Source organism: Rana temporaria, chromosome 2 (genome assembly GCF_905171775.1).
Source record: "Rana temporaria chromosome 2, aRanTem1.1, whole genome shotgun sequence".
Taxonomy (NCBI): Eukaryota; Metazoa; Chordata; class Amphibia; order Anura; family Ranidae; genus Rana; species Rana temporaria.
The window spans coordinates 81,911,985-81,937,198 of NC_053490.1; the positions used below are offsets into that span (position 1 = coordinate 81,911,985).

The following is a 25,214-nucleotide window of genomic DNA, read 5'->3' on the forward strand; positions in this document are numbered from 1 at the left end:
GTGACCAGACCAGAGTGGGTTAAAATAGGTAAGTGGACAGATCTTTTTTATACAGTTTAGGCAGAATAGGTAAGAGAAGCGGGGGAGGGAATTTTTAAAAAAATAGTTATAGTTAGGATTTTCTTCCACTTTAATCCTTATTGGACATTATTACATTAAGACTGCCAAAGGCTTTGGACCTTGGGTGCTCAACCTGTGGCCCTCCTGCTGTTTCTAAACTGCGACTCCCACCAAGCCTCCGCCTTTAGGGGTCATGCTTGTAACTGTCAGCCTTGCAATGCCTCATGGGACTTGTAGTCTCACAACAACTGGAGGGCTACACTTTGGGCACCCTTGCAGTTAGATTGCTTGAATCATATGTGCTGTTCATACTCACTGAAGAAAGATAAAATGGTTTACAGGTAAGTTTTGTTTTCTGGAGCAGCCACTTTGGAGAATCAGAATTAACAAAAGGACTACCCAAAGTTGTATAATTACTTACCCACTGAATTTTCCCTGTTGCAGTAAAATCTATTTTCATAAACAGCTTTTCAATCTGCTCGTCATTCTGAAATAGAAACAATTCAGTTTATACACATCAAAAAAATACCAGTATTATTTATATATGCGTATATATATACTGAGCATGTCTGTAGGGCAGTGGATGGTGTCAATAGTTTTTATTTTATTTAAAAAAAAAAATCTCCACGCAAACCTATGTGTGGAGTCTTACATCGTTCTGCACAACTATTTTCCCACACCCACTCTCTGCTTGATGCCTGGAAAGGATAGCAAATTGTACAAAATATGCAGCAGAGAATTATGGGAAAGAAAAATGGTAAAGTGGAACTATGACAGGTAAAGTCAAAATAAAAACCAAACGTGTATGTGACAGGGGTCACGTTGGGTGGGTGGTTTGTGCAACTCAGCTTACCTTGGAGAGCTCTGGAAACTCTGGGCCGGATTCAGATAGGTCAGCGGATCTTTAGATCCGCGTAACCTATCTGATTTATGTTACGCCGCCGCAAGTTTTTGAGGCAAGTGCTTTATTCAGAAAGCACTTGCCTCTAAAGTTGCGGCGGCGTATCGTAAATCCCCCGGCGGAATTCAAATGCCGTGGCTAGGGGGCGTCTACAATTTAAATCAGGCGCGTCCCCGCGCCGATCGAACAGCGCATGCGCCGTCCGCAAATTTTCCCAGCGTGCATTGCTCCAAATGACGTCGCAAGGACGTCATTGGTTTCGAAGGTTAACGTAATTTACGTCCGGCCGTATTCGCAAACGACTTACGCAAACTACGTAAAAAATTCAAAACTCGGCGCGGGAACGACGGCCATACTTAACATAGGATACGCCGCACTTACCCCTCCTATAGCAGGGGTAACTTTCCGCTGGAAAAAGCCGAACGCAAACGACGTAAAAAAAAAACGCCGGGCGGTCGTTCGTTTCTTAATCGGCATAAATGCTCATTTGCATATTCGACGCGTAAAAGATACGGAAGCGCCACCTAGCGGCCGGCCTAGAATTGCAGCCTAAGATTCGACGGTGTAAGTCACTTACACCTGTCGGATCTTAGGCATATCTATGCGTAACCTGATTCTATGAATCAGGCGCATAGATACGACGACCGGACTCAGAGATACGACGGCATATCAGGAGATACGCCGTCGTATCTTCTTTCTGAATCCGGCCCTCTGTGTCCAGCTTCCCCAGGCCCTCTTATCTATACATCACCCTGTGTCTCTAATAGGGGCACAGGGTGACTGAGAACCCCACTCTGATCTGTGCTAGTCAGAATCAATGTTGTATATATGTATATATTGTGTGTTGTCTGATGCTGTTGTGGACTTTTTGCTGTGATTGGTTGGGGTGTGACTGTATTATTTTGTTCCATTGTCTCTGTCTGCCTACAATATTATGGGATGTATAAGTGTGTTTGTTGTGAGGAAAGAGGGAGGGGGACTCCTCCAGCAGCCCCCCTGCTGATAAGACTGTTTACTGATGAGAAGTTTGAACACACCTGACCTGTGTTTCTATTGTCATTGGACAGTTTAACACACCCTGTTTTCCAAGGATGGGGGGAAAGAGCCTCTGAGTTATTTTATCTGTTGTGTCCATGTGTCATAATAAATGAGTTTGTTGTTTGCCACTCTACTGTGGTCCGGCTGGTGACTGGGTGGGTTAAAGAGTCTTGGATAGTGCTGGTTCTGCACAGAGGAAGCATTGATGGCGGACATAGTCTTGAGTTCGTCACAGCGTATATAATGCAGTCTGTCAATAGCATTATAGCTGTATACAGCACTCTCAAACCGCCACAAAAATTCTGCTTATGCCTCGTACACTTGGTCGGACTTTTGACCGTGCAAAAGTCCGCTGTGAGTCCGTAGGAAGTCAGACGGAAAGAAAGAGAACAAGTTCTCTATCTAAGGTCCGTCGGACTTCCGAGAAAAAAAGTCAGATGGAGGCTTGATCCCAAGCTGAACTGTCTGCGTCCATTGAGACAGACAGTGTGGCTTGGCCCCGCCTCGGCGCCTCCCCCTACCTCATCACAGGATTCGATTGAAGCCAATGGCTCCTGCTGCTATCCATCTGCCCTGTGAGGAGGGAGAGAGTCGCTGTTCTTTAGCACACAGAAAAGTTATACTTCATAGTATTTCTCTTCACTTCTTCCCCAAGGGACGGATGGGGCTGCTGGGCCAGGACAGACAGTAGATAGACATTCCCAGAGTATGATTTTTTTTCTCTGAAAGTCCGGCCGTATGTACGAGGCATTTCAGGACTTTTCCTAACGTCCCACAAGTACACCGCAGCAGTGTAAAAGTCACACTGAAAAGAATGGGAGGCGGTTTTCTGGCGCTTTACAGGCGCTGTGTTACTGGCCAGATCACCAGCTGAAAACAGGAGGAAAAAAGCCTAACAATACAGAATGAATACAACCACATTGGTAAGCTGTAATATAATACATTTTTGGTTTTGGATTGAATGCCTCTTTAATGAAAGAAGATGCGTTATACCATTCAATGCCATTTTTTCTTTCTATTTTTTTGGACTCTTCTTCTTTCCTATAGCCCACAACACAACAACAAAAATGTCACAAACTTACAATTCCTCGCAATCCAGTGCTTTTCTTCACTGCCCATTTAAATTTTTCTAGGTCCAGAGACTTATCACCGCTCTTTTCCAGCTCCTAGAACAAATCAATACCATTTATTAGTGATAAGTGAATCACTTAATACCTAAAGCCTCCCAAATGATCTGATCACTGAGAATATTCTCATCAAAGAAGATTTAATATCCAGCCTGTCCACATAATTACTCACATCTTGCCAGTATTCTTTATGATCTTTTTTATTCATTTTATAAATATAATAAATATTATCATCCATCATGACATGGTAATTTAGCGTGCCAAAATAACAAAAATTGCTAAAAGAGCAAATTATATTTTATTTTGACAGCAAGATTTAGACGTTTGTCCGCTTTTTCATCTATCAGTTTACGGATGAAAAAGGGAAATACCATATTTATTGGGGTATAGCGCGCACCCCCTAAAGTTGCCCCGAAATTCCTGTGGAAAAAAGATTTTTGTACTTACAGTTTGGTGTCTTGCGCGGCGTCCATCGGCGGCCTCGTCGGGTCCGGCGTCCGTCTGCGGCTTCGGGTGTCCTCTTCGTCGGGTCCGGCGTCCTCCCCGCTCGTTTCCCGCGCCGAGTTTGAATACTGCGCCGGCATATACCGAGCACAGTACACTCGCGTATAGTCGGGCAGTCTCGGCTCCTCTCGCGCTGACGTCCTGGACGTACAGGATGTGAGCGCGAGTGTAGCCAAGACTGCCGGACTATACACAAGTGTACTGCGCTCGGTATATGCCGGCGCAGTATTCAAACTCGGCGCGGGTATTGGCGTATATCGTGCATCCACGATTTTGCCCTGATTTTCAGGGCAAAATAGTGCACGGTATACGCCGATAAATACGGTACATTGATCCCTTTGAGATAGCGGGTGTCAGTGGATGAACATCCGCTGACACCCTATCTCATCCGGGTCCGCAATCCTCCGATTCTGCAGACGGAGGAAAATCCTATTTTTCCATTCGTCTGCGGATCAGATCGGGTAAACACAGACAGACGGGGAGAGCGGAGATCTGACAGGGCGGTCCCTGAACAGTGTGCAGGGACCACCCTGTCATCCGCCGGCTCACAGGGATCAGTGGTTTATTGGAGTTTGGGCATTTTTGTTAAAAGCCCATAAACTCCACTCTATGTTAGCCTATGTGTCCATGCACACAGAAGTTTTTCAGCTTTATTGAGCAGTGGAGTTTATGGGCTTTTTTCTGAACGCCCGAAAATCGCGTTCAAAGTGCAGTTTTTTTACCTAAAAAAAACAAAAAAACAAACGCAGATAAGCGCTAATAAACGCACAAAAACGCTCACCAGCGTTTTTGATCCATTGAAAAAAAATGAAAGAAAAAACCCGCTAACGCAAAAAAAGCTATTGGACAAACATTAAAAACGTTGAAAGACTCCCTGCAAAGCTACTGCTGTTTTTATAACATTATTTTAGTGTGCATGGAGCCTTAGGGATTTTCAAGAAAAAAGTCAAATGATTCATATCATAACATATCATAGAATCTTTGTTTTAAAAAAGTCATATGTTCTTTGATTACAAACAGCAGAATAAAAACATTAATCCACCGGACCCCAAACCCACAAACAAAAAGCATTATAGAGCACCGTCCAATATTCTCCAACGGGGAAAAACAATGTACTGTGTTATTATTACTTTAGTCAATCAAAGTGATTGTAAAGGCTTTTTTTTGTAACTAAATAAAAAAATATGTTATACTTGCTTTTAGCAATGTTATTGTACAGAACAGTCCCTTACCGTCCTTTTTTGGACTTCCCCCACTGATGCTGGCTGCTCCTCCTCTCCCGCAGGTGCTGACGCACTCCCAAGCCAGGCCACGTGCATCCATAGACACACACAGTGCGGCACCTGCTCCCTTCACACAGTATTTGCCTGACAGCAGCAGAAGCCAATGGTTGTGTGTCCTCTGAGAGCAAAAAGAGAGGATGGGGCTGCAGCTGGGACAGCACTGGATTGGTGAGAGGAGGTAGGTAAGTGTTTATTGATTGGAGTAGGGAAGTTTTTTTTACCTTAAAGTGGATGTAAACCTAAAAACATTTTTTTTAATGAAGACTTCTACCTGGTACAGTCGAGGATGTCATCTGTGCCCAGTCTTGCCACAAAGAGGTAATCCAGCTCTGAGCAATTTTCTTGCTTTTTTGTAGTAAGATAAAAAAAACACTCACAGATAAGTTTGTGTCGCTACATCCACCACTGCTGTGACTGACATCTGATTTCTTTATCTCATGCATGGCGTGAGAGAGAGTGTTACGATTCCAGCTTCACATCCCTCCTTTCTTCTTCAGCTCTCCCAGGATTGGCTGCTCCACACCTCAGCATGATTGGGCATGCTAAAGTAATGTGGTGCCTTTCCTGAGTTTTGACTGGATGTTACTCAAAACTCAGGAATAGGAGAGTAGGAGAGTGTAGAGGTGGGCGGGGAGTCTTGTGACATCACGACTCCACCTACTAAGATCCGGCAAAGAGACCCACCCACTGATTCCAGAGTTTTTCAGGGCTCCTAATGCTGAAGGGGGTGATATTTGCAAGGTAGGGATACATGCAGGAGGCTTGCATGCATATATACATTAATACTGTGCCATAGTTTATACTGGGGAGTGGTGGGTTTACATCCACAGTGAATGCATTAAGGTAAACAACGTTTTCACTTTAGATCCACTTATTATGTAACATTTCCACATGACCACACAGTGCCTGTTCTACAAAATGTGGCCCAAGAACACTGCAGAACTCCCTTCAACAGATACACTATATTACCAAAAGTATTGGGACGCCTGCCATTATACGCACATGAACTTTAATGGCATCCCAGTCTTAGTCCGTAGGGTTCAATATTGAGTTGGCCCACCCTTTGCCATTATAACAGCTTTAACTCTTCTGGGAAGGCTGTCCACAAGGTTTAGGAAAGTGTCTATGGGAATGTTTGACCATTCTTCTAGAAGCGCATTTATGAGGTCGGCATTGATATTGGACGAGAAGACCTGGCTCGCAATCTCCGCCCTCATTCATTCTAAAGGTGTTGTATCAGGTTGGGGTCAGGACTCTGTGCAGGCCAGTCAAGTTCCTCCACCCCAAACTCGCTCATCCATGTCTTTATGGAAGCTTCTATATTAATGATATTTAATTTACCATACATTGGACCACCAGTAATGACAAGAGGCAGCTTTGATACAAGGAAGGAAATCCCTGTCTCTGCCAAGATGGCCACCCCCACACAGAGGCACAATGCAGAACAAGGCATGATACGTCAGTAATGGGGTAAAGGATCTGCAGCAGAGAGACCACAGGCAATACTAACTCCTACCTAGTGTCTTCCCCTCTGTTTACCTTTTCTGGGCACAACTTCTAGAGTTCAAATGCCCTTTACCACAATAGTCATCATTTACTCTATATTACATTTGCAGTTAATGAAACATTTTCTAGTCCAATACAACTGATGGGTTTGCTCTGTTGCTGTATTTATTGAGCAAATCCAATAAAGAAGCTGCAATAAGGTAATAAAGGTACATGTGCCTAGGGGAGTCCTGTATGTCACAACTGAAATGATATAATAACAAAGATATATACTGTACCTCAAAGGCTTTCTTCAGTTTGTGCAACTGCTCCAGTGTGACTTCCTGTTCAATCTGAAAAAAGAATGTAACTATTTATTGTGAATGAATTATAAATAGTAACTGTAGTGAAACCTAATCTTGTATATATTAGGGTATTAAATGGGTGCAAGCAAAACTATAGGCAAAGTATTGTATATGTTATTCAATACCCCAACTTTAGAAATGTTGTAGTTTCTGAATTCAATAAACCCTCTGCACTGCTGTGTAAATAATAATGATACTACCAGTAGAAGTTCCTCTGGGTTTCCACTTCTTGCGTTAGAGCGACAACACTCAACCGGTCCTAGCAAATTTGCCACTGTGTTGTCACCCTTCCAGTCATTGTGCCTGTGTGTCATCAGATATGGCGAACCGTCAGCATTGGTAACGGAAGTGACTTTCCGTTGCCGCCATCTTGCTACACCCTGCACTCCTCCATAGTAAGGATACTTTGAGAAGGCGAAAGCGGACATCTTGTTACACCCACCAGAGTTTTGCATTTTACACTGATATTTAACAGTAAAGTGAGTTTATTTACTGAAATGCAGTACTTAGAACTCAGTCTAGTTAGATGTTTAATTTTAAAAGCAGCGGCAAGTGTGCTCATCTCACAGGTTTGCTAATCTGACAGAAGTTCACTGCTTTTAAAATTCAATATGTAACCAGGCACATGGAGTTCTAAGCACTGTGGGCCAAATCCACAGCCCCGCAGCACAACGTAACTTAAGTGATTTAAGTTACACTGCCGCAAATTTCCTAAGTTAGGTATGGATCCACAACACACTTACCTGGAAATTTGCGGCGGTGTAACTCAAATCCGTCTGGCGCACGGTGTGCCGAATCTAATGGGGCGAGTCCCATTTAAATTAGGCGCGCTCCCGCGCCGGACGTACTGCGCATGCTCCGTCGGGTAACTTACCCGACGTGCATTGCGCTAACTGACGTCGCTCCGACGTCATTTGCTTAGACGTTAACGTAAATGGCGTCCAGCGCTATTCACGAACGTCTTACGCAAACGACGTACAGTTTAAAATTTCGACGCGGGAACGACAGCCATACTTAATAGGGCTTAGTCAAATAGGACTCAGCCCTATTTTTACGCGGCATAACTCGACGTAAACAACGTAGATTTAGCGCGACGGGCCCGTCAGAACGTTTGTGGATCGCCGTAAGTGTTCATTTGCATATTCTAGGCCGGCCGCAATGGCCTCGCCACCTAGCGGCCTAGAACTGCATCCTTAAGATCCGACAGTGTAATTCAATTACACATGTCGGATCTTCTGCCTATCTATGCTAAACTGATTCTGTGGATCAGTTCCATAGATAGAAACAGGGATACGACGGCGTATCAGTAGATACGCCGGCGTATCCCTTTTGTGGATTACCCCCTGTATGTCACAATGTAAACTCACTTTCCTGTTAAAAATAAGTGTAAAATGGAAAACTCCGGTGGGTGTAACAAGATGTCCCCTTTACCCTTCTCAGAGTATCCTTTACTATGGAGGAGTGCGCGGTGTAGCAAGATGGCAGCAACGGAACGTCACTTCCCTTACCAATTCTGACGGGTCGCCAAATCTGACGAAACACCTGTATAGCGTTTGCTTGGTATGAGTTGAGTGTGGGCAAACATGTAGCTTGTCAATTACCAACTGGCCTCACCTAGCTCCATCCTCATAGGTAAGACAAGGCACTGCTCATGGGAAATATCGTTTTTTTTTCAGCAGTGCTGCTCAGTCCCTCCCTTGCAGTAAATTAGACAAGCATGCAACAGACGCACGCAAACTTCAACAACTGCAATTTTTTTTTAAATTATTGCTTTAACAGGGGGAATTGGGTTGCACTGCAGGTAGCTAGTTATTGATTTTATTCCACAAAAAATTCCCCTTTAGATGGACTTTAATGTTTCTGCGTCTGAATGTAAAATAGGGTTCTAACCTAGCATCTAACCTTTGCTTTTAAACTCCACCTAGCACAAATGCCTTAGAGAATTTCAACAAATATGAGTGTGTAAAATTATGTGCTACTTGTTAAATATTCAGTAACGTAGGAAGAGACAAGCATTCTTGGATCTCAGTCAAACGTGCGTCCCCTGGGGCCATTAGCAATACAACAATAGGTGCCTCTTCTGAGCATATGAATATGTATCTAAATGATTTGTGGGGGTGAATTCCTTCTATTTGACCCATAAAATAATTTTCTGCTGACAGAAACAAAAAAACTCCCTTAGGGAGTTTTATGGTCACAGCATACACCTTTGTTTTATAACATTAGCCACGTGATAACAATGCAAACAGTAGTTCTTTTTGACAATCTAAAATACATTTATTTAAAAAAAGGTTTTTACATGTTATCTGCTGGCCATCTCTTTCCACAACTTTCTGGATTCCCTGCATGCATTGCAGATCCAATTTCTAAGGACTATATATCCCATGGTACCTTGCTGCCTGTGTTCCGTCAGATTAGGCGACCATCTTGGTACACCCTGCACTCGGCCACTCTAAGCCTACAGTCTGAAGTCGCCAAGCGGACATCTTTTAACATCCACCGAAATCTTGCATTTTACACTTATTTTTACCACTAAACTGAGCTTATATCATGAAATACAGTATTTAGAAATCCGTGACATTGTTTTGATGTTGAATTTTAAAAGCAGCAGCAAGCCTGCCGATCTCACATGTTTGATAATCTTAGAGAAGACCGTTGCATTTAAAAATTAAACATCAAAACAGTGTCACGGACCTCTAAATACTGTATTTTATGATATAAGCTCAGTTTAGTGGTAAAAATAATTATGAAATGCAAGATTTCGGTGGGTGCAAAAAGATGTCCACTTGGCGACTTCAGACTGTAGGCTTAGTGTGGCTGAGTGTGGGTGTACCAAGATGGCTGTGACAGAACTTCACTTCCGTTACATGATTTCCACGGGTCGCCTAATCTGAAGGAACACCGGCAAGCAGTGATTTCTGTACTGACTCTACCTCCTGAAACTCCTCCTCTTAGCACCTTGTAGTTCATATGGCAGGCTCTGTTAAATGTGTGGCGTGGCCAGTGGCGTATCTAGGGTATGGCAGCCATGGCAAGTGCCATGGGCGCCATGGGGAGGGGGGGCGGCAAAAAGCTACCCCGTGCATAAAAAAACCTCCTGCGGCCGTCTCCGACACTAATGTAGCTCCCGGCATCGCGGCCGGCCTGCTGAAGAGCGGCGCCCGGCACAGCAATTGCTAATATTGCTACTTGGCCTAGGGAGTGGAGTGACAGGTGCCCCTATGATGGCCGATGACACAGTGGTTGCTTTTGATGGGCACAGTGGCTGCAATTGATTTTTTTCAGTTTGTGCCCCCCCCAAAATTTTCAGTACCAGCCCCAGTGGTCCCCAGTGTCCCTCTATGTCCTCGTCGCACTGCGTCCCTCCCTATCTCTGGTTATCTGAAAGGTTTCAAATGTTTTGACAGGGGCGCAGTTTCAGTGCTTGCCATAGGCACCATTTTCACTAGATACGCCTCTGGGCGTGGCACAGGAGTGCCTACCCACAGGACATACTGAATACGTGTCACAGAATTTAAAGAAGTAAATATGTGGACATCTTCACAAAGTAAGTCTACAGACTTCAAAATCATTCAGACTAAAGGAGAAGTAGGGCTGAAGTTCTTCCAGCCCTACTTCTCTTTGGGTCATAGGAGTGCATTTCGTTCTGCACTCCTGTGACCCTTATTCAGCCGACAGCGGGCTAAAGTCCACTATTGGCTGCTGTCACTCAGCCAGTCCAGGCTCTGAAGAGATTACAACTTTAACTACTTCCAGACCGCCCACTGCACATATACTGCAGCAGGCGGCCTGCTCCCGCTGTGGGTCCGGAGGCTGCGATGGCCATGGCTACCCGTGATCAATCGGGGGAATGATAGAACTGCGGTCTGCCTTGTTTACATAGTTCCGTGTCATCTCATGTCGTTCTGTCACAGAGCAATAGAGAGATCTGTGATTCCTACTAATCAGGAACACCAATCTCTCTCTTCGTCTAGTGTCAGCATCCCCCACACAGTTAGAAAGCACACACAGGGAGCACATTTAATTCTTTGATTGCCCCTGAGGTTAACGCCTTCCCTGCCAGTGTCATTTATACAGTGCCAGTGCATTTTTTTGCACTGATCACTGTACTGTTGTCACTGGTCCCCAAAGAGTGTCACTTAGTGTCCAATTTGTCTACCGCAATGTCGCAGTCCTGCTAAAAATCGCTGATCGCCGCCATTACTAGTAAAGAATAAAAAAAATGAAAAGTCCATAAATCTATCCCATAGTTTGTAGACGCGATTACTTTTTTTTTTTTACCAAAAATATGTAGCAGAATACAAATTGGCCTAAACTGATGAAGAAATTACATTTTTTACATATTTTTATTGGATATGTTTTATAGCAGAAAGTACAAAATATTTTTTTTTCAAAATGATTGCTCTTTTTTTGTTTATAGTGCAAAAAATGAAACCCGCAGATGCCACCAAAAGAAAACTCCATTTGTGCGGAAAAAGGACATCAATTTTATTTGGGTACAACGTCACATGACCGCGCAATTATCAGTTAAAGTAACGCTGTGCCGTATTGCAAAAAATGGCCTGGTCATTAAGGGGGTAAATCCTTCTGGGGCTGAAGAAGTGGTTAAAGTCAGGATTCACCCAGGTTCCTGACTGGCAGCTGACTCAGCTTCTCAGCAAGCCATTGAGAGCCTGACCCATCCGCTCCCGCTCCCTCCACAGCCCAGCACTCCAGAGAGTGCTGAAGGGGCAAAGCATAGAGATGGTGAAGGACAGTCACTGGCTCTCTGCTCACTAAAGACCAAGGGCCAGATTTACAAAAGAGATACAACGGCGTATCTCCTGATACGCCGTCGTATCTCTCTGATCCGCCCGTCCTATCTATTACGCATAGATAGCCCTAAGATCCGACAGGTGTAATTGACTTACACCGTCGGATCTTAGGATGCAATTCTAGGCCGGCCGCTAGGTGACGATTCCATTGCGGTCGGCGTAGAATATGCAAATGACTACTTACGGCGATCCACGAAGATACGCGCGTTCGTCGCAATCTCTTACGTCGTCGCTAGTCGTTTTTTCCCGTCGCAAAGTTACACCTGCTTTAACATGGCTTATCTTTAGATCAGCCATGTTAAAGTATGGCCGTCGTTCCCGCGTCGAATTTAAATTTTTTATTTTTTTGCGTAAGATGTCCGGGAATACGAAACGCCGTAACGCACTTCGCCGTTCAAAAAAACGTCGGGGCACGTAATTTCGCGCAAAGCACGTCGGGAAATTTCCTAACGGAGCATGCGCAGAACGTTCGGCGTGGGAACACGCCTAATTTAAATGGTGCCCTCCCCATTTGAATTAGGCGGGCTTGCGCCGAGCGGATTTACGTTACACCGCCGCAAGTTTACAGGTAAGAGCTTTGTGGATCAGGCACTTACGCTGTAAACCTGCGGCGGTGTAACGTAAATGGGATACGTTACGCCGCCGCAGCGTAACGTAATTCTCTCTGAATCTGGCCCCAAGAACTGAGCGATCAGCGGATTTTGATTGCTCAGTTCTCAGTCTTAAAAAGACTTAAAAAGTCAGACGGAATTTTTTTCATTGAATATTCCGACCGTGTGTGTGCCCCATCTGAGTTTTTCCGTCGGAATTCCGACGGACTTAGAAAGAGAACATGTGCAGTATGGGGTCAATTCTCTATCCACCTAGGTGAATATAATTGTTTAATCTTTTCAACTCCCGAACTTATTTTTTAATAGAAGTTGGCTAAAAATTATTTAAATTCAATGTGGAATTGAATATATGATTTTTACATTTTGACCATAAATACTCTGATCCTCCTCTGGCCCTTGGCACTCCTGCTCCGCTGCACACTAGAGCAGGATTGCCAACCTCCCGCAGCATTTTTTACTGACAAAACATGGCAAATTTACTGGCAGATCAAATGTTTTACTAGCAACCTGAGAAATTACAGAACTCCTATTGAAAACTAACACAGTGAATATTTGAACAGTATAAACATGATATGGAAACACTGACAATACCTATAAAAAGTCATTTGCTTGATTTACACTTAAAAAGTCAACACAGCATGAAATTATCAGCCCCTGATATTTTCTGGCAGTTGTAAAAAACATCATTGATTTTTACAAACTGTCAGTAAATTTACTGGCGGTTGGCAACCCTGGCTAGCGGTCTTGTGAATGGACTGTTCCTGATGTCATCATGCCCAGACCAGCTCTGAACGTTGGGATGGCAGGAACAGTCCACCACTGGATGTGGGGAAGCACTGTTTTACAGAGGATAGACGGATCAGGTAAGTATAGCCTTTCAGTGCGCCTCTGGTCAAAACAAATACAGTAGTTAACCCATGCAGTGCCGGCACAACCCCACTGCATGGGAGGAAAAAAAATGTTCATGGAGTTCTGCTTTATCTTCTTGTCCCGTGACATCTAGCAGTCCAGTCCTCTTCTCTCCAGCACTGCAATGTTTAGAGGCAGTTCTACATATTCACAAACATTCCAAGACCAAAAGCCACGGCATCAGGTAGGGACATGGCTGCTAGTCCTACATTGTATGTGATGATGCGATGCCAGCTAAAGGGGTGGTGGCAAGTCTAATCAGAGACTGACATAGTGAATGGCTTCTTTATGACCGAATGAACGGAAATCAATCGTGAAGAAGAAGAAAATGTAGTTACCTTCTCCTTCCTGAGGCTTCTAGCTGGATCAGAATGATTCTGTAAACTTTCCATAACACTGTCCACAAGCCCCAGCGAATATCTTCTCTGTTGTCTCCTTATCATCTCTTTCTCCAGCCATTCTGGGGGACTTTGCCCTTCTTCCTCAGACTCTCCAATGAAATCAGTGGCGGTCAGTGCCTGACTCCTGGCCGTTCCCAGAGCAGTTTTTGCTCTTTGTTGTACAGACTGGTTCTGAGCAGCTGTAGAAGTCTGTCGTATATCACTGAAAAGACTGGAGAAGACAATCAGTAGAGAATTGGTTTGTCTCACAAATGCATGTGCATCCATTTAGTTACATTTGCCTAATCAATCATCGATTATCGCTGGGTTTTCACTACTGTCCTGGACCCCAGCACATCAATTCTCCCCATCCGTGGGATAGCCGATATATAACTGCCAGCGTCCCTAGCAACCAGTAAATATCGGTGACACCACCCCTTGTGACACCAATGACCCAGCATGCCCTCAGTTAATGACAGGGGCGGGTTCACCAGGTGACATCACCGGGTGGCCCCCACCCTTAGTTATTAAAGAGCAGGATCTGGGGGCCACCTTGTTAAAGGGGGCTTCCAGATTTCAATAAGCCCCTCCCCCCACCCGCAGACCCCCCCACAACCACCGGCCAGGTTTGTGGGGAAGAGGCCCTCGTCCTTGAATTATTTTTCCCATCATGGGCGTGAGTGGGGCCCCATGCCAAGTTTTGCCTAAGGCCTCACAAAGCCTAGAGCCGCCTCTGAACAGAGGTCCTGCTAAAAGGCGAGTTTTGCTTGTCACAGTCATGCCAGGGGTGCTGGAATCTGGCCAGAACTTAAAAAAGGTAAAAATAACTAAATGAGATTTAGTTGACATTTAAAAAAAATAAAAAATATTTGTAATTTTCTGTCTACATTCATGTGATGGCTGCATTACATTTCTAATGCCTCGTACACACGTACGGGGGTTTCAGAGGGGAAAAGTTCCTATTGAGAATTCCCGAGGGAAAGCCGACAACCTGCTTGGTTCAGTCTTTCCCCTACACACGGGCGATGAAGAAAGAATGTGTGTAAAAATGAATGAGTCTAATGCCTCGTACACACAACCGGGATTCCCGACGGGAAAAGATCCGACACACGAGAGGTTTTCCCGTCAGGAAAACTGCAATGGAGCTTTGGCCAGGGATCCTGGCCATGTGTATGCTTCATTGCAGTTTTTCCCATAGGAAAACTGCCAAAAACCACCGGGCAAAAGTCTGGTTCTCTTTTTTTGTCCGGCGGTTTTTGGGCAGTTTTCCCGTCGGAAAAACTGCGAGGAGCATACACCTGGCCGGGATTCCGGGCCAAAAGCTCTCCTGACATATTCCTGTTGGGAAAAATTATTGTGTGTACGAAGCATCAGGGTGTGTTTCCTGACAGTGACAATAGTGGGCCATGTCTGAATGGTGTGTGGTGGCAATGTACTTTGAATTTTTGTCAGGGTAGTTTGGAGGCAGAGACAAATACAACCATATAACAGGAAGTGCCCTGCAAGGACATTAATGGCAGGATCACCAACTTTTGGGGATATTTGATCACTACTGGGTTTTTTATTTTTTACAAGAGAAACAAAAAAAAGACCAAAAATGTAGAAAAAAAAACAAAATGTTCTACTTTCTGCTATAAAACATTAAATAAAAAGATAAAAAAATGTAATATCTTCATAAATTTTTGCCAAAATATATTCTGCTACCTGTACTTGTCTTTGGTAAAGAAAATCACAAAAAAATGTACATTGATTGGTTTGAGTGAAAATTATATGGTCTACAAACTATGGTATAGATACTGATTTTTTTTGTATACTACTAATGGGAGTGATTAGCGACTTATAATGGGACTGCGATAGTGTGGCGGGTAATTTGACGCTGACGCTGGGGGGGTAACTGACAACTTGCCACTGACATCCCCAGTGACACTAATACAGTGATCAATGCTAAAAATATACACTGGATTATAATAATAGAGAATGTGGCTCCTTGCTTACAGTGTGGAATTCCCCAAAAAATTAAAGTGTCTAAATATAAGAGATTATTGGATATATATATATCTTCCAGAAAACAAACAATTCCGAGGGTATGTACTCAATTCCAATATATATACAGTGCTTCTATTATATGAAAGTGCTCTCTGTACTATAAAATAAATTAAATAAAAATAAAGTGCATCTAAGTTCATAAATGTCAATTCATATATATACAGTATATAGACCACCAACGCCCCTTTAAAAAAAAACGATAAAACCGGTGACAACACACTGGACTAGATCTCAGAGGAAGCTCCACGCAGAGCTCTTCAAAACTACACTAGGGAACAAAATAAAAAAAATCTAACAACATCAAACGGCCACAGAAACACTGGATGCCATCAACACAGCTCTACTACAGTCAGCCGACTTAGTAGCGCCTAAACGCAAAACCTGCATCTGGAAAAACAACTCCAGCTGGTTTAACAACCAGCTGTCATTGCTAAAGCAAGAGCGCAGACGAGCGGAAGCAGCTCTTCAGAGGAAAATCATTTTTCCAATATCATCGCTTATGCCCTAAACCGCCCCTGTGAACTCTTCAATCTAGTCACCCAGACCATGAATCCAGTCTGTCTCGAAGCCCCGAATTCTGATTCACAAGAATTTTGCAACAAACTATCGGATTATTTCATCAACAAAATTGAAAAAATCTGTGAAAGTATTCAGCAAAATAGAACCTCCTTCAACCTCCCCTTCAATCATACACCCAATACCAACATAAATTTGCCGCAATCAACAAATTTCACTCTCAAACCCATTTCCATCGATTCCACCAAAAATATCATCGGTACCCTGCGTAATAGCACAGCGCCCAATGATATCATCCCCACCAAACTGCTGAAAGAATGTGCCGATATTTCTGGCACCGGCTATCACGCAGCTTATAAACCAATCATTCAAGGAAGGCATGGTGCTTACCCTGCTGAAACAAGGTATAATCAAACCTAATCTAAAGAAACCCAGCCTCGACCCCAAAGACCCAAAACATCATCGACCCATAACAGGCCTAAATGTCTTCTCCAAGGTTATGGAGAAAGAAGTTGTACAACAGCTGCAACATCATTTAGATACCCATAAATTGCTTGATCCATATCAATCAGGTTTCCGTCCTGGTCACGGGACAGAAACAGCGCTTCTCAAAATATGGGATGACGCCCATACGAAGGAGAATCTTGTCTTCTAGTACTGTTGGACCTAAGCGCAGCCTTTGACACGATAGACCACAAATTATTACTAACCCGGCTAGCTGAAGTAGCCAAAGTCGTGGAATGTGATTTATCTTGGTTCTCCTACTTCCTGGAAAACCGATCACAAATAGTGAATTTGGGGCCTTTCACTTAGGAAAAACGTACAGTGTCATGTGGAGTCCCTTTGTCACCGGTTCTGTTCAATATCTATCTCAGCCCTCTCTTTGAGATCATCAGTAACCAGAAGTTACTCTACCAATCCTAAGCGGATGACACGCAACTGTATTTTCGCATCTGCAACAAAAAGGATCATCATCTCGGACTAGAGAAATGCCTTACTTTGATAGAAAATTGGATGACAAAGAGTTAACTTAAACTCAACGGTTCAAAAACAGAACTTCTCCTGTTTCACGCCAATTAAAAGAATCATCCTGCAACAACATGGATACCCCCGCCCATTCTGGGCAAAATCATCACCCCTAGCACTAAAGTCAAAAGTCTCGGAGTCATCTTTGACACCTACATGACAATGGATGCACAAATAGGGTCAGTAGTCAGCAGGTCTCACCGTCTGCTGCGCCTACTACGCAGACTTATTCCATTTATCCCAAAAGAAGATTGAGCAGTCGTAGTGGGAACAATTATCAATTCCAGACTCGACTATGCAAATGCCCTCTATCTTGGACTCCCAAATTACCAAATCACTCGTCTGCAAGTCGTTCAAAATACGGCCGCTCGACTTGTGACTGGGAAAAAAACGTGGGAATCAATCTCACCTTCACTGAGATCCCTTCATTGGTTGCCAGTAAAAGACAGAATCACTTTCAAAGCACTCTGTCTTACGCATAAGTGTATTCTAGGAAATGCCCCCCAATATCTATGCGAAAAACTAAAAGCCTATAACCCCAATCGCATTCTGCGATCCACCAACCAAAACCTACTCCAGATACCCAAAGCCAGATACAAGTCCAAAGGAGAAAGAAGATTTGCGGTCCAAGGACCTAGCCTATGGAACGCTTTACCAACCAGCATTCGGCTGGAGGAGAACCATTTGGCCTTCAGGAGAAATATCAAGACCCATCTCTGAGGACCCATCTGAGGACAAAAAAAAAGAAGAAATGGACACCAAGCGCCCAGAGGCGATTCAGTTCGCATGTGCTGCGCTATATAAGTTTCTCACTCACTTACTCACTATATATATATATATATATATATATATATATATATATATATATATATATATATATATATATGTGATATAGTGCATCTGGACATAGATAATTCCATAGATAATTCTTAATCCATAGATAATTCTTAAAGTGTTTATAGTACAAAAATCTCTGTTTATATTACCATCAGTTTTTAACAGTGTTTAAGTTAAATATCCAATTGGTTAAACCACTGTGATTATATCTATATAGTCCCAAAGGCAATCCTTAAAGCGGGGGTTCACCCTATCGACAGGAAAAAAAAAAAAAAATTTCTTTTACCTTTAAATCAGGCACTGTAGCGCGAGCTACAGTATGCCTGTCCCGAATTTTTTCCCCCCATACTCACCTTGTAGTCGTCCATCGAAGATACCGGGGAATGGGCGTGCCTCTGGAGACGGAGGATGATTGACGGCCGGCTCTGGCGCGTCACGCTTCTCCGGAAATAGCCGAAATAGGCTTGGTCTTCACGACGCGTGCGCATAGCCTGTGCGCACGCGCCGTGAAGAGCCGAGACCTACTCCGGCTGTCTTCGGGGAGAGTGACGTGCCAGGGCCGGCCGTCAATCATCCTCCCTCTCCATAGGCACGCCCATTCCCCGCGGGAGCCGAAATCTACGATGGACGACTACGAGGTGAGTACGGGGTTAAAAAAATCGGGACAGGCATACTGTAGCTCGCGCTACAATGCCTGTCTCGATGGTAACATCATGTGGGTCAGGGTGAACTACCGCTTTAATGCATGCAAAAATTCAAAAATGGTTATTTACAGCTGGCTATAAATATACAGACACCGACACAGCATAACCAATTTGCAGAAAAAAATATAGTTAAAAAGCTGCCACAACTGAGATATCCATCTTTTCAGTGAGCGGTCCTGTAAACGATAACGGTGGTCTCCGTGGCGGATTCGCCGCAAGATCACCGTTATCGGCGGCGGGAGAGGGGCCCCCCTCCAGCCGCTTTCCCGCGCCCTCCGCCGCTTACCGGAGACGTCGGCAGCGGCGGAGGCGATCAGGTCCTCTCTCCTGCTCGGCTGGGATATGAGTGAGGGCAAGATGGCCCCCACCCGTCCCCATAGCATAGCAGGGTGGAAGCTACGTCAAAACTTCACTTCCGCCCATGCTCCTTAAAGCAATATTTTTTTTTTTTTCTTTTTTTGCATTTAGGTCTAAATATGAGATCTGAGGTCTTTTTGACCCCAGATCTCTTATTTAAGAGGACTTGTCATGCTTTTTTCTATTAAAAGGGATGTTTACATTACTTGTAATAGGAATAAAAGTGATCCTTTTTTTTTTCAGTGTAAAAATTTATAAAATAAATAAAAATAAATAAAAAAACAAAAATACATTTTTTTTAAAGCGCCCCGTCCCGACAAGCTTGAGCACAGAGGAAAAGGGAATAGCTGCTCCAGGTGGGAACCCAGATGAATATCCTCCATTGCAGACAACTCAGGTGCAGGCAATGCACTTAGCAAAGCAGGAACAAAGATTGTCTCTGGACAGCTGCACACTGAACAAATTGTAGCCTTTTATTAAAAGAAGGACAGCACTGCAAGTCACAGCAAAATAAGCGAACGCATACGTGAGTCGCGCCCGCATATGAAAACGGTGTTCAAACCACACAAGTGAGGTATCACCGCGATCGTTAGAGCGAGAGCAATAATTCTAGCCCTAGACCTCCTCTGTAGCTCAAAAGATGCAACCTATAGAATTTTTTAAATGTCGCCTATGGAGATTTTTAAGGGTAAAAGTTTGACGCCATTCCACGAGCAGGCGCAATTTTGAAGCGTGACATGTTGGGTATCATTTTACTCGGCGTAACATTATCTTTTACAATATATAAAACAATTGGGCTAACTTTACTGTTGTCTTATTTTTTAATTAAAAAAAGTGATTTTTTTTTCCAAAAAAAGTGCGCTTGTAAGACCGCTGCGCAAATACGGTGTGACAAAAAGTATTGCAATGACCGCCATTTTATTCTCTAGGGTGTTAGAAAATATATATATAATGTTTGGGGGTTTTAAGTAATTTTCTAGCAAAAAAAAAACAGTTTTAATCTTGTAAACGCCAAATCTGAAAAACAGGCAAGGTCCTTAAGTGGTTAGAAAAAAAAACTTTGCAATCACTTAAATGCGGAATGTATGTTTCTTACTAAAGAACAATTTTTTTTTCCAAGTTGTTATGGGTAAAGTTGCGCTTTAATGTGGCCATACACTGGTAGATTTTGATACAAATGTTTTTACAAAAAATCGAAGGATTTAAATTTCCCGCGTTGTATCTTTGTTTTGTATCCACAAAACAAGATACGACGGCATCTGGGATCGATCCGACAGGCATACGTCTTAGTACGCCGTCGGATCTAAGCTGCAATTTTTCGGCGGCCGCTAGGTGGCGTTCCCGTCAAAATCCGTGTCGAGTATGCAAATTAGCTATTTACAGCGATCCACTAATGTACGTCGGCCCGGCGCATTTTTTTACGTCGTTTTCGTTCGGCTTTTTCCGGCGTATAGTTAAAGGTGCTATATGGTGGCGTACTCAATGTTAAGTATGGCCGTCGTTCCCGCGTACAATTTTGAATTTTTTACGTCGTTTGCGTAAGTTGTTTGCGAATAGGAATTTGCGTAGAATGACGTCACCGTCGTAAGCATTGGCTTGTTCCGGTTAAATTTCGAGCATGCGCACTGGAATACCCCCAGGGATGGCGCAAAAAAAACGTTGTTTACGTCGGGTCACGACGTATTTACATAAAACACGCCCCCATTACATCCATTTGAATTCCGCGCCCTTACGCCGCAAGAGATACACTATGCCGCCGTAACTTATGCCGCAAATTCGTTGAGGATTCAAAACAAAAAAAGTAAGTTACAGCGGCGTAGTGAATCTTAGATACGCTACGCCCGGCGCACTAATGCGCCGTTGTACGTGGATCTACCCCCTAGTCTCTAGTCTAGAAACTTGCCGGATGTCAATCAAATGTATTTCAACATTTTGTTACCTTTTAACTAGGGTTGTCCCGATACCACTTTTTTAAGTACCGATACTTTTTTTCATGTACTCGCCGATACCGAATACCGATACTTTTTTTTTAAATGTGTCCCCAAATGCAGCCATGTCCCCCCACATATTGCAGCCATGTCCCCCCACATATATCCAGCCATGTCCCCCCACATATATCCAGCCATGTCCCCCCACATATATCCAGCCATGTCCCCCCACATATATCCAGCCATGTCCCCCCACATATATCCAACCATGTCCCCCCACATATTGCAGCCATGTCCCCCCACATATATCCAGCCATGTCCCCCCATATATTGCAGCCATGTTCCCCATGCCTAGTAGATGATGATGCCGCCGCCGCTGCCGCATTAATCAGCGTGCGGGGAACATTACAGGCAACTTTCGTTTGAATAGCTGTCCATTCCTTGCCGCGCCGTGTATAGACACTCTCCCTTGCTCGGAATTGGACGGATCTGTCCAATCCCGAGCAAGGGGGAGTGTCTATACACGGCGCGGTGGGGAATACAGCTATTCAAACGAAAGTTGCCTGTAATGTTCCCCGCACACTGATTAATGCGGCAGCGGCGGCTTTGCGGTATGCGGCGGTGGCTTTGCGGTATGCGGCGGCGGCAAGTATTCTATTCAGGCATCGGGGGCATTTGCGGGAGTACAAGTACTCCCGCAAATACTCAGTATCGGTCCCGATACCGATACTGGTATCGGTATCGGGACAACCCTACTTTTAACATTTGGTATGAATAACATTTTCCCAGATAAAAACAACATATCGTACATTGTTAGAAATCAGAGAAAATAATTTCATTAAACTGCTCTTATGGATTTTCTCATCACTACAGTTGAAAATGGACATCAGTTGGACCCCACTAATAATCAAAACATCAAAAAAATAATCCAAAACTGAAGTGTATACTGTAATCAGTCTAATACCTTCATTAATTACCGTACATTTGTCTCATTTATTTTCGACAAGCCCTCCAGATGGAATCCTACGCTTCTGCACATCGCCAATTGGGCAATGGCAGTTGATACTGGGTTTTGTGTACAGAGGATAGAGGTGAGGCTGGGGTATGTCACATAATCATAAAGTGAAATTGCCCTAAATAAAAGTACACTGAGACAGAGAAAACAAAGACAGTCCTTAGAGTCTACAACAAGAACTGTCTGGAGACCACTTAGCACTTTATCTTAAGTTATTGCCACAGCAACATGTTCCCCTGAAGGGCTTTGTGTCTGCAGGATAATCTTATTTGGTTTAATCGTCTGTCTTTATGTTATAGGAAAATTAAGAAGAAATTATACCTAATTGTTTTCAAATAATGGACCTGTAAAAGTTTTTTCTTGAAATAAGCAGGAGTTTAGATTGCGCATTCCCCCGCAAAGAGTTCTCATTGGCTGCTATGACTTTTCCTATTTCCCACAAATAAGGCAATGCACGGAGAAATTGTGATGTGCGAAGTTATTAGATCACAAAAGTAGTAACAGGTTAAGTTTTATCTTTCACAAATGAAAAGCAGTCAGAAATATTAAAAGAGAAGTATGGCCAAAAGTTTTTGGTCATACTTCTGATGTCACAAAGCCGCTCCAGGCCCTGCAGTGATCCTGACCATATTGTCTGGATCTTCCCTGCTGCTTGAATGACAGCTGGCTCCGGCTCTCAGTGAGAGGCTGCAAGTCGGAGCCAGCTGCTCTCATTCCCTCTCCAGCCCTGTGCTCCAGTGAGCACCGGAGGGGCAGAGCAGAGAGCGGTGACTGACAGTCATTGATCTTCATTCCGAGCAGATAGAGAACTGAGTGAACAGCGGTAATGCAGGTTATGAATCATTTCAAGGTAAGAGAACAACAATTTAGGGGTGTATTTATATATATAAAAAGCAGCACTATTTATTTTGTGAACCTGAATGTACATTCATTGTGTGTGAACTGGGAAAATTGAATGTTATTAGGTTATGATTTCTTCAGGTTGAAGGTTACTCATGCAAACAAATACCGTATTTTCCGGCGTATAAGACGACCTTTTGCATCTAAAATAATGCCCCAAAAGTCGGGGGTCGTCTTATACGCCGGGTACCTGTGGGTTTGATTTACTAAAAGCAAATAGGATGTGCACTTTGCAAATTGCAGTTGTGCTCTGCAAGAGCAGTTGCTCCAGAGCTTCGTAAATGAGGTAAAGCCTCACTTTGCAAAGAATACCCAATCACGTGCAAGGAAAAAAATTTTTTTTTGCTTGCACATGATTGGATGAATGAAGTCAGCAGAGCTTCTGCTCATTTACTAAGCTCTGGAGAAACTGCACTTTGCAAAGTGCACAGCCTTTTAGCCTTTAGTAAATCAACCCCCTATGTCTTTTCCAACAGAAGAATCATATGGGTTGATTTACTAAAGGTAAATAGACTGTGCATTCTACAAGTGCAGTTGCTCCAGAGCTAAGCACATGGGTTAAAGCTTCACTTTACAAAGAAAAGAAATCAAATGCAGAAAAAAATAAAAGAATAACAGCTTTTTTTTTTACTGCACGTGATTGGATGGGGGAAGTCAGCAGTGTTCCCTTTGATTTACTGAGCTCTGGAGCAACTGCACCTGCAAAGTGCACAGACTATTTGCCTTTAACCTCCCTGGCGGTATGATTCTGTCTGAAATTACGTACCAAAAGCGTTACAATTATTTTGCAAGAAAATTAGGCGTTTTATACTGTAGGCCTGCAATTCTTAGGAATAACTCACTTAAATCTGACCAAACAAGAGTCTAGTAGGCATCCCGGGTATGACATTAAAAAAAAAAAAATTATAAATTATAATATAATAAATAATTATAAATAATTATAACAAATAATAATATAATTATAATAAAAATGATTCAATAATGTAATCAACTCAAAATCACTGAAATTTGCTCAGTTGCAGAATTGTCGCTGTCATTACTTTTATTTTTTTATGACGAATTTCCCCACATATCGCTATCGCTCAATTCTGAAAGTGATTATAATTTATTATCGCTGTTTTCTAGCTGCTCTAAAACCATTTTTGACATAAAGGGACACTTTTGGTTGCTATGGACAATCTACAGTTTGCAGGGAGAAAGAACAGTTTTTATTATATAAAATGACATGTAGGGCACTGGGCAGACCACTAGGGACAAGGGGTGTGTGTATTTTTTACATACAGTACTGTAATCTATAAGATCACAGTATACTGTATATAATGTGTTTGTTTACTTTTTTGAATTTGGCGCCGTTCTCCGCCCCCGTGCGTCGTAACGTCACAGGGAACGGAGATCGGCAGCACAGGAGGACACTGTGTGAATCGATCGAGTACCCGCTCGCTCACACAGCGGGGATGCATCGCAGGATCCAGGGACAAGGTAAGTAACTTTGTCTGTGGATTCAGCGAGCAGGTAAGCCGCGCCGCTGCACGCTCTGCACATCTACCCCGAGCATGACTCAGGGATACCGATCCTAGCATGGAAAAACCACCCCGAGTCACGCTCGGGGATACCGCTAAGGAGGTTAATAAATCCACCCCATAGTGTAATATCCCGACATTTGCTGCATATTTCTGCTCTAAACCACAAGCTTACCCACGTAAATTGCTTTTTGCCTTTGTCTTGTGGCATCGTGCTGCAGGACCCATCGACCTCTAAGCTCTTCTGGCTTCTACAGAGGGTTTATGCAACGGAATGTATTTTATAATTATCTTATCACAGCAGCCAAGGAAACTCACTGATGTCTATTCAAGAGGTGTGTGAGAAGTTGTGAAATCTTACAGCTTGAAAGAGCTCAGAAAAGACTAGGTTTACCAGGAATTTCCTTTACATGGCCTGGAACTCTACCTGGAAATAAAGCAACCAATGGGGAGGTGCAGAGAAGGGCAAGGTGCAGACACCACGGGGGTTATTTACTAAAGGCAAATCCACTTTGCACTACAAGTGCAAACTACAAGTGCAAAATGCACTTGGAAGTGCAGTCGCTGTAGATCCGAGGGGGACATACAAGGAAGAGAAAAAACAGCATTTTATCTTGCACATGATTGGATAATAAAATCATCTGAGCTTCCCCTCATTTCAGATCTACCCCTCAAATTTACAGGAACTGCACCTCCAAGTGCACTTTTAGTGCAATTTCAAGTGCACTTTGCACTTATAGTGCAAAGTGGATTTGCCTTTAGTAAATAACCCCCCATGTCTCTTTTCTGAGTGGCTCTGTCACGAGTGATGCGCAGTTTCACCGCCACAGTTTAATGAAAACAGGATAACTAAAGCTGGATGAATCTACAACAAGAACTCTGCTCCAC

The 25,214-nt window shown here is 43.4% G+C and overlaps 1 protein-coding gene across 1 annotated transcript in view; it reads right to left on the minus strand.

Annotated features, from left to right (window-relative positions):
- Positions 1-25,214, minus strand: part of LOC120929180 (WD repeat-containing protein on Y chromosome-like) — a 181,936-nt gene that overhangs the window by 146,790 nt on the left and 9,932 nt on the right. The window contains exons 2-5 of the mRNA XM_040340457.1: positions 13,436-13,709; positions 6,698-6,751; positions 3,082-3,165; positions 482-547 (exon numbers count right to left, since the gene is read on the minus strand). Coding sequence (XP_040196391.1) covers positions 482-547; positions 3,082-3,165; positions 6,698-6,751; positions 13,436-13,709 — 478 coding nt within the window. The remainder of the gene's footprint in view (positions 1-481; positions 548-3,081; positions 3,166-6,697; positions 6,752-13,435; positions 13,710-25,214) is intronic.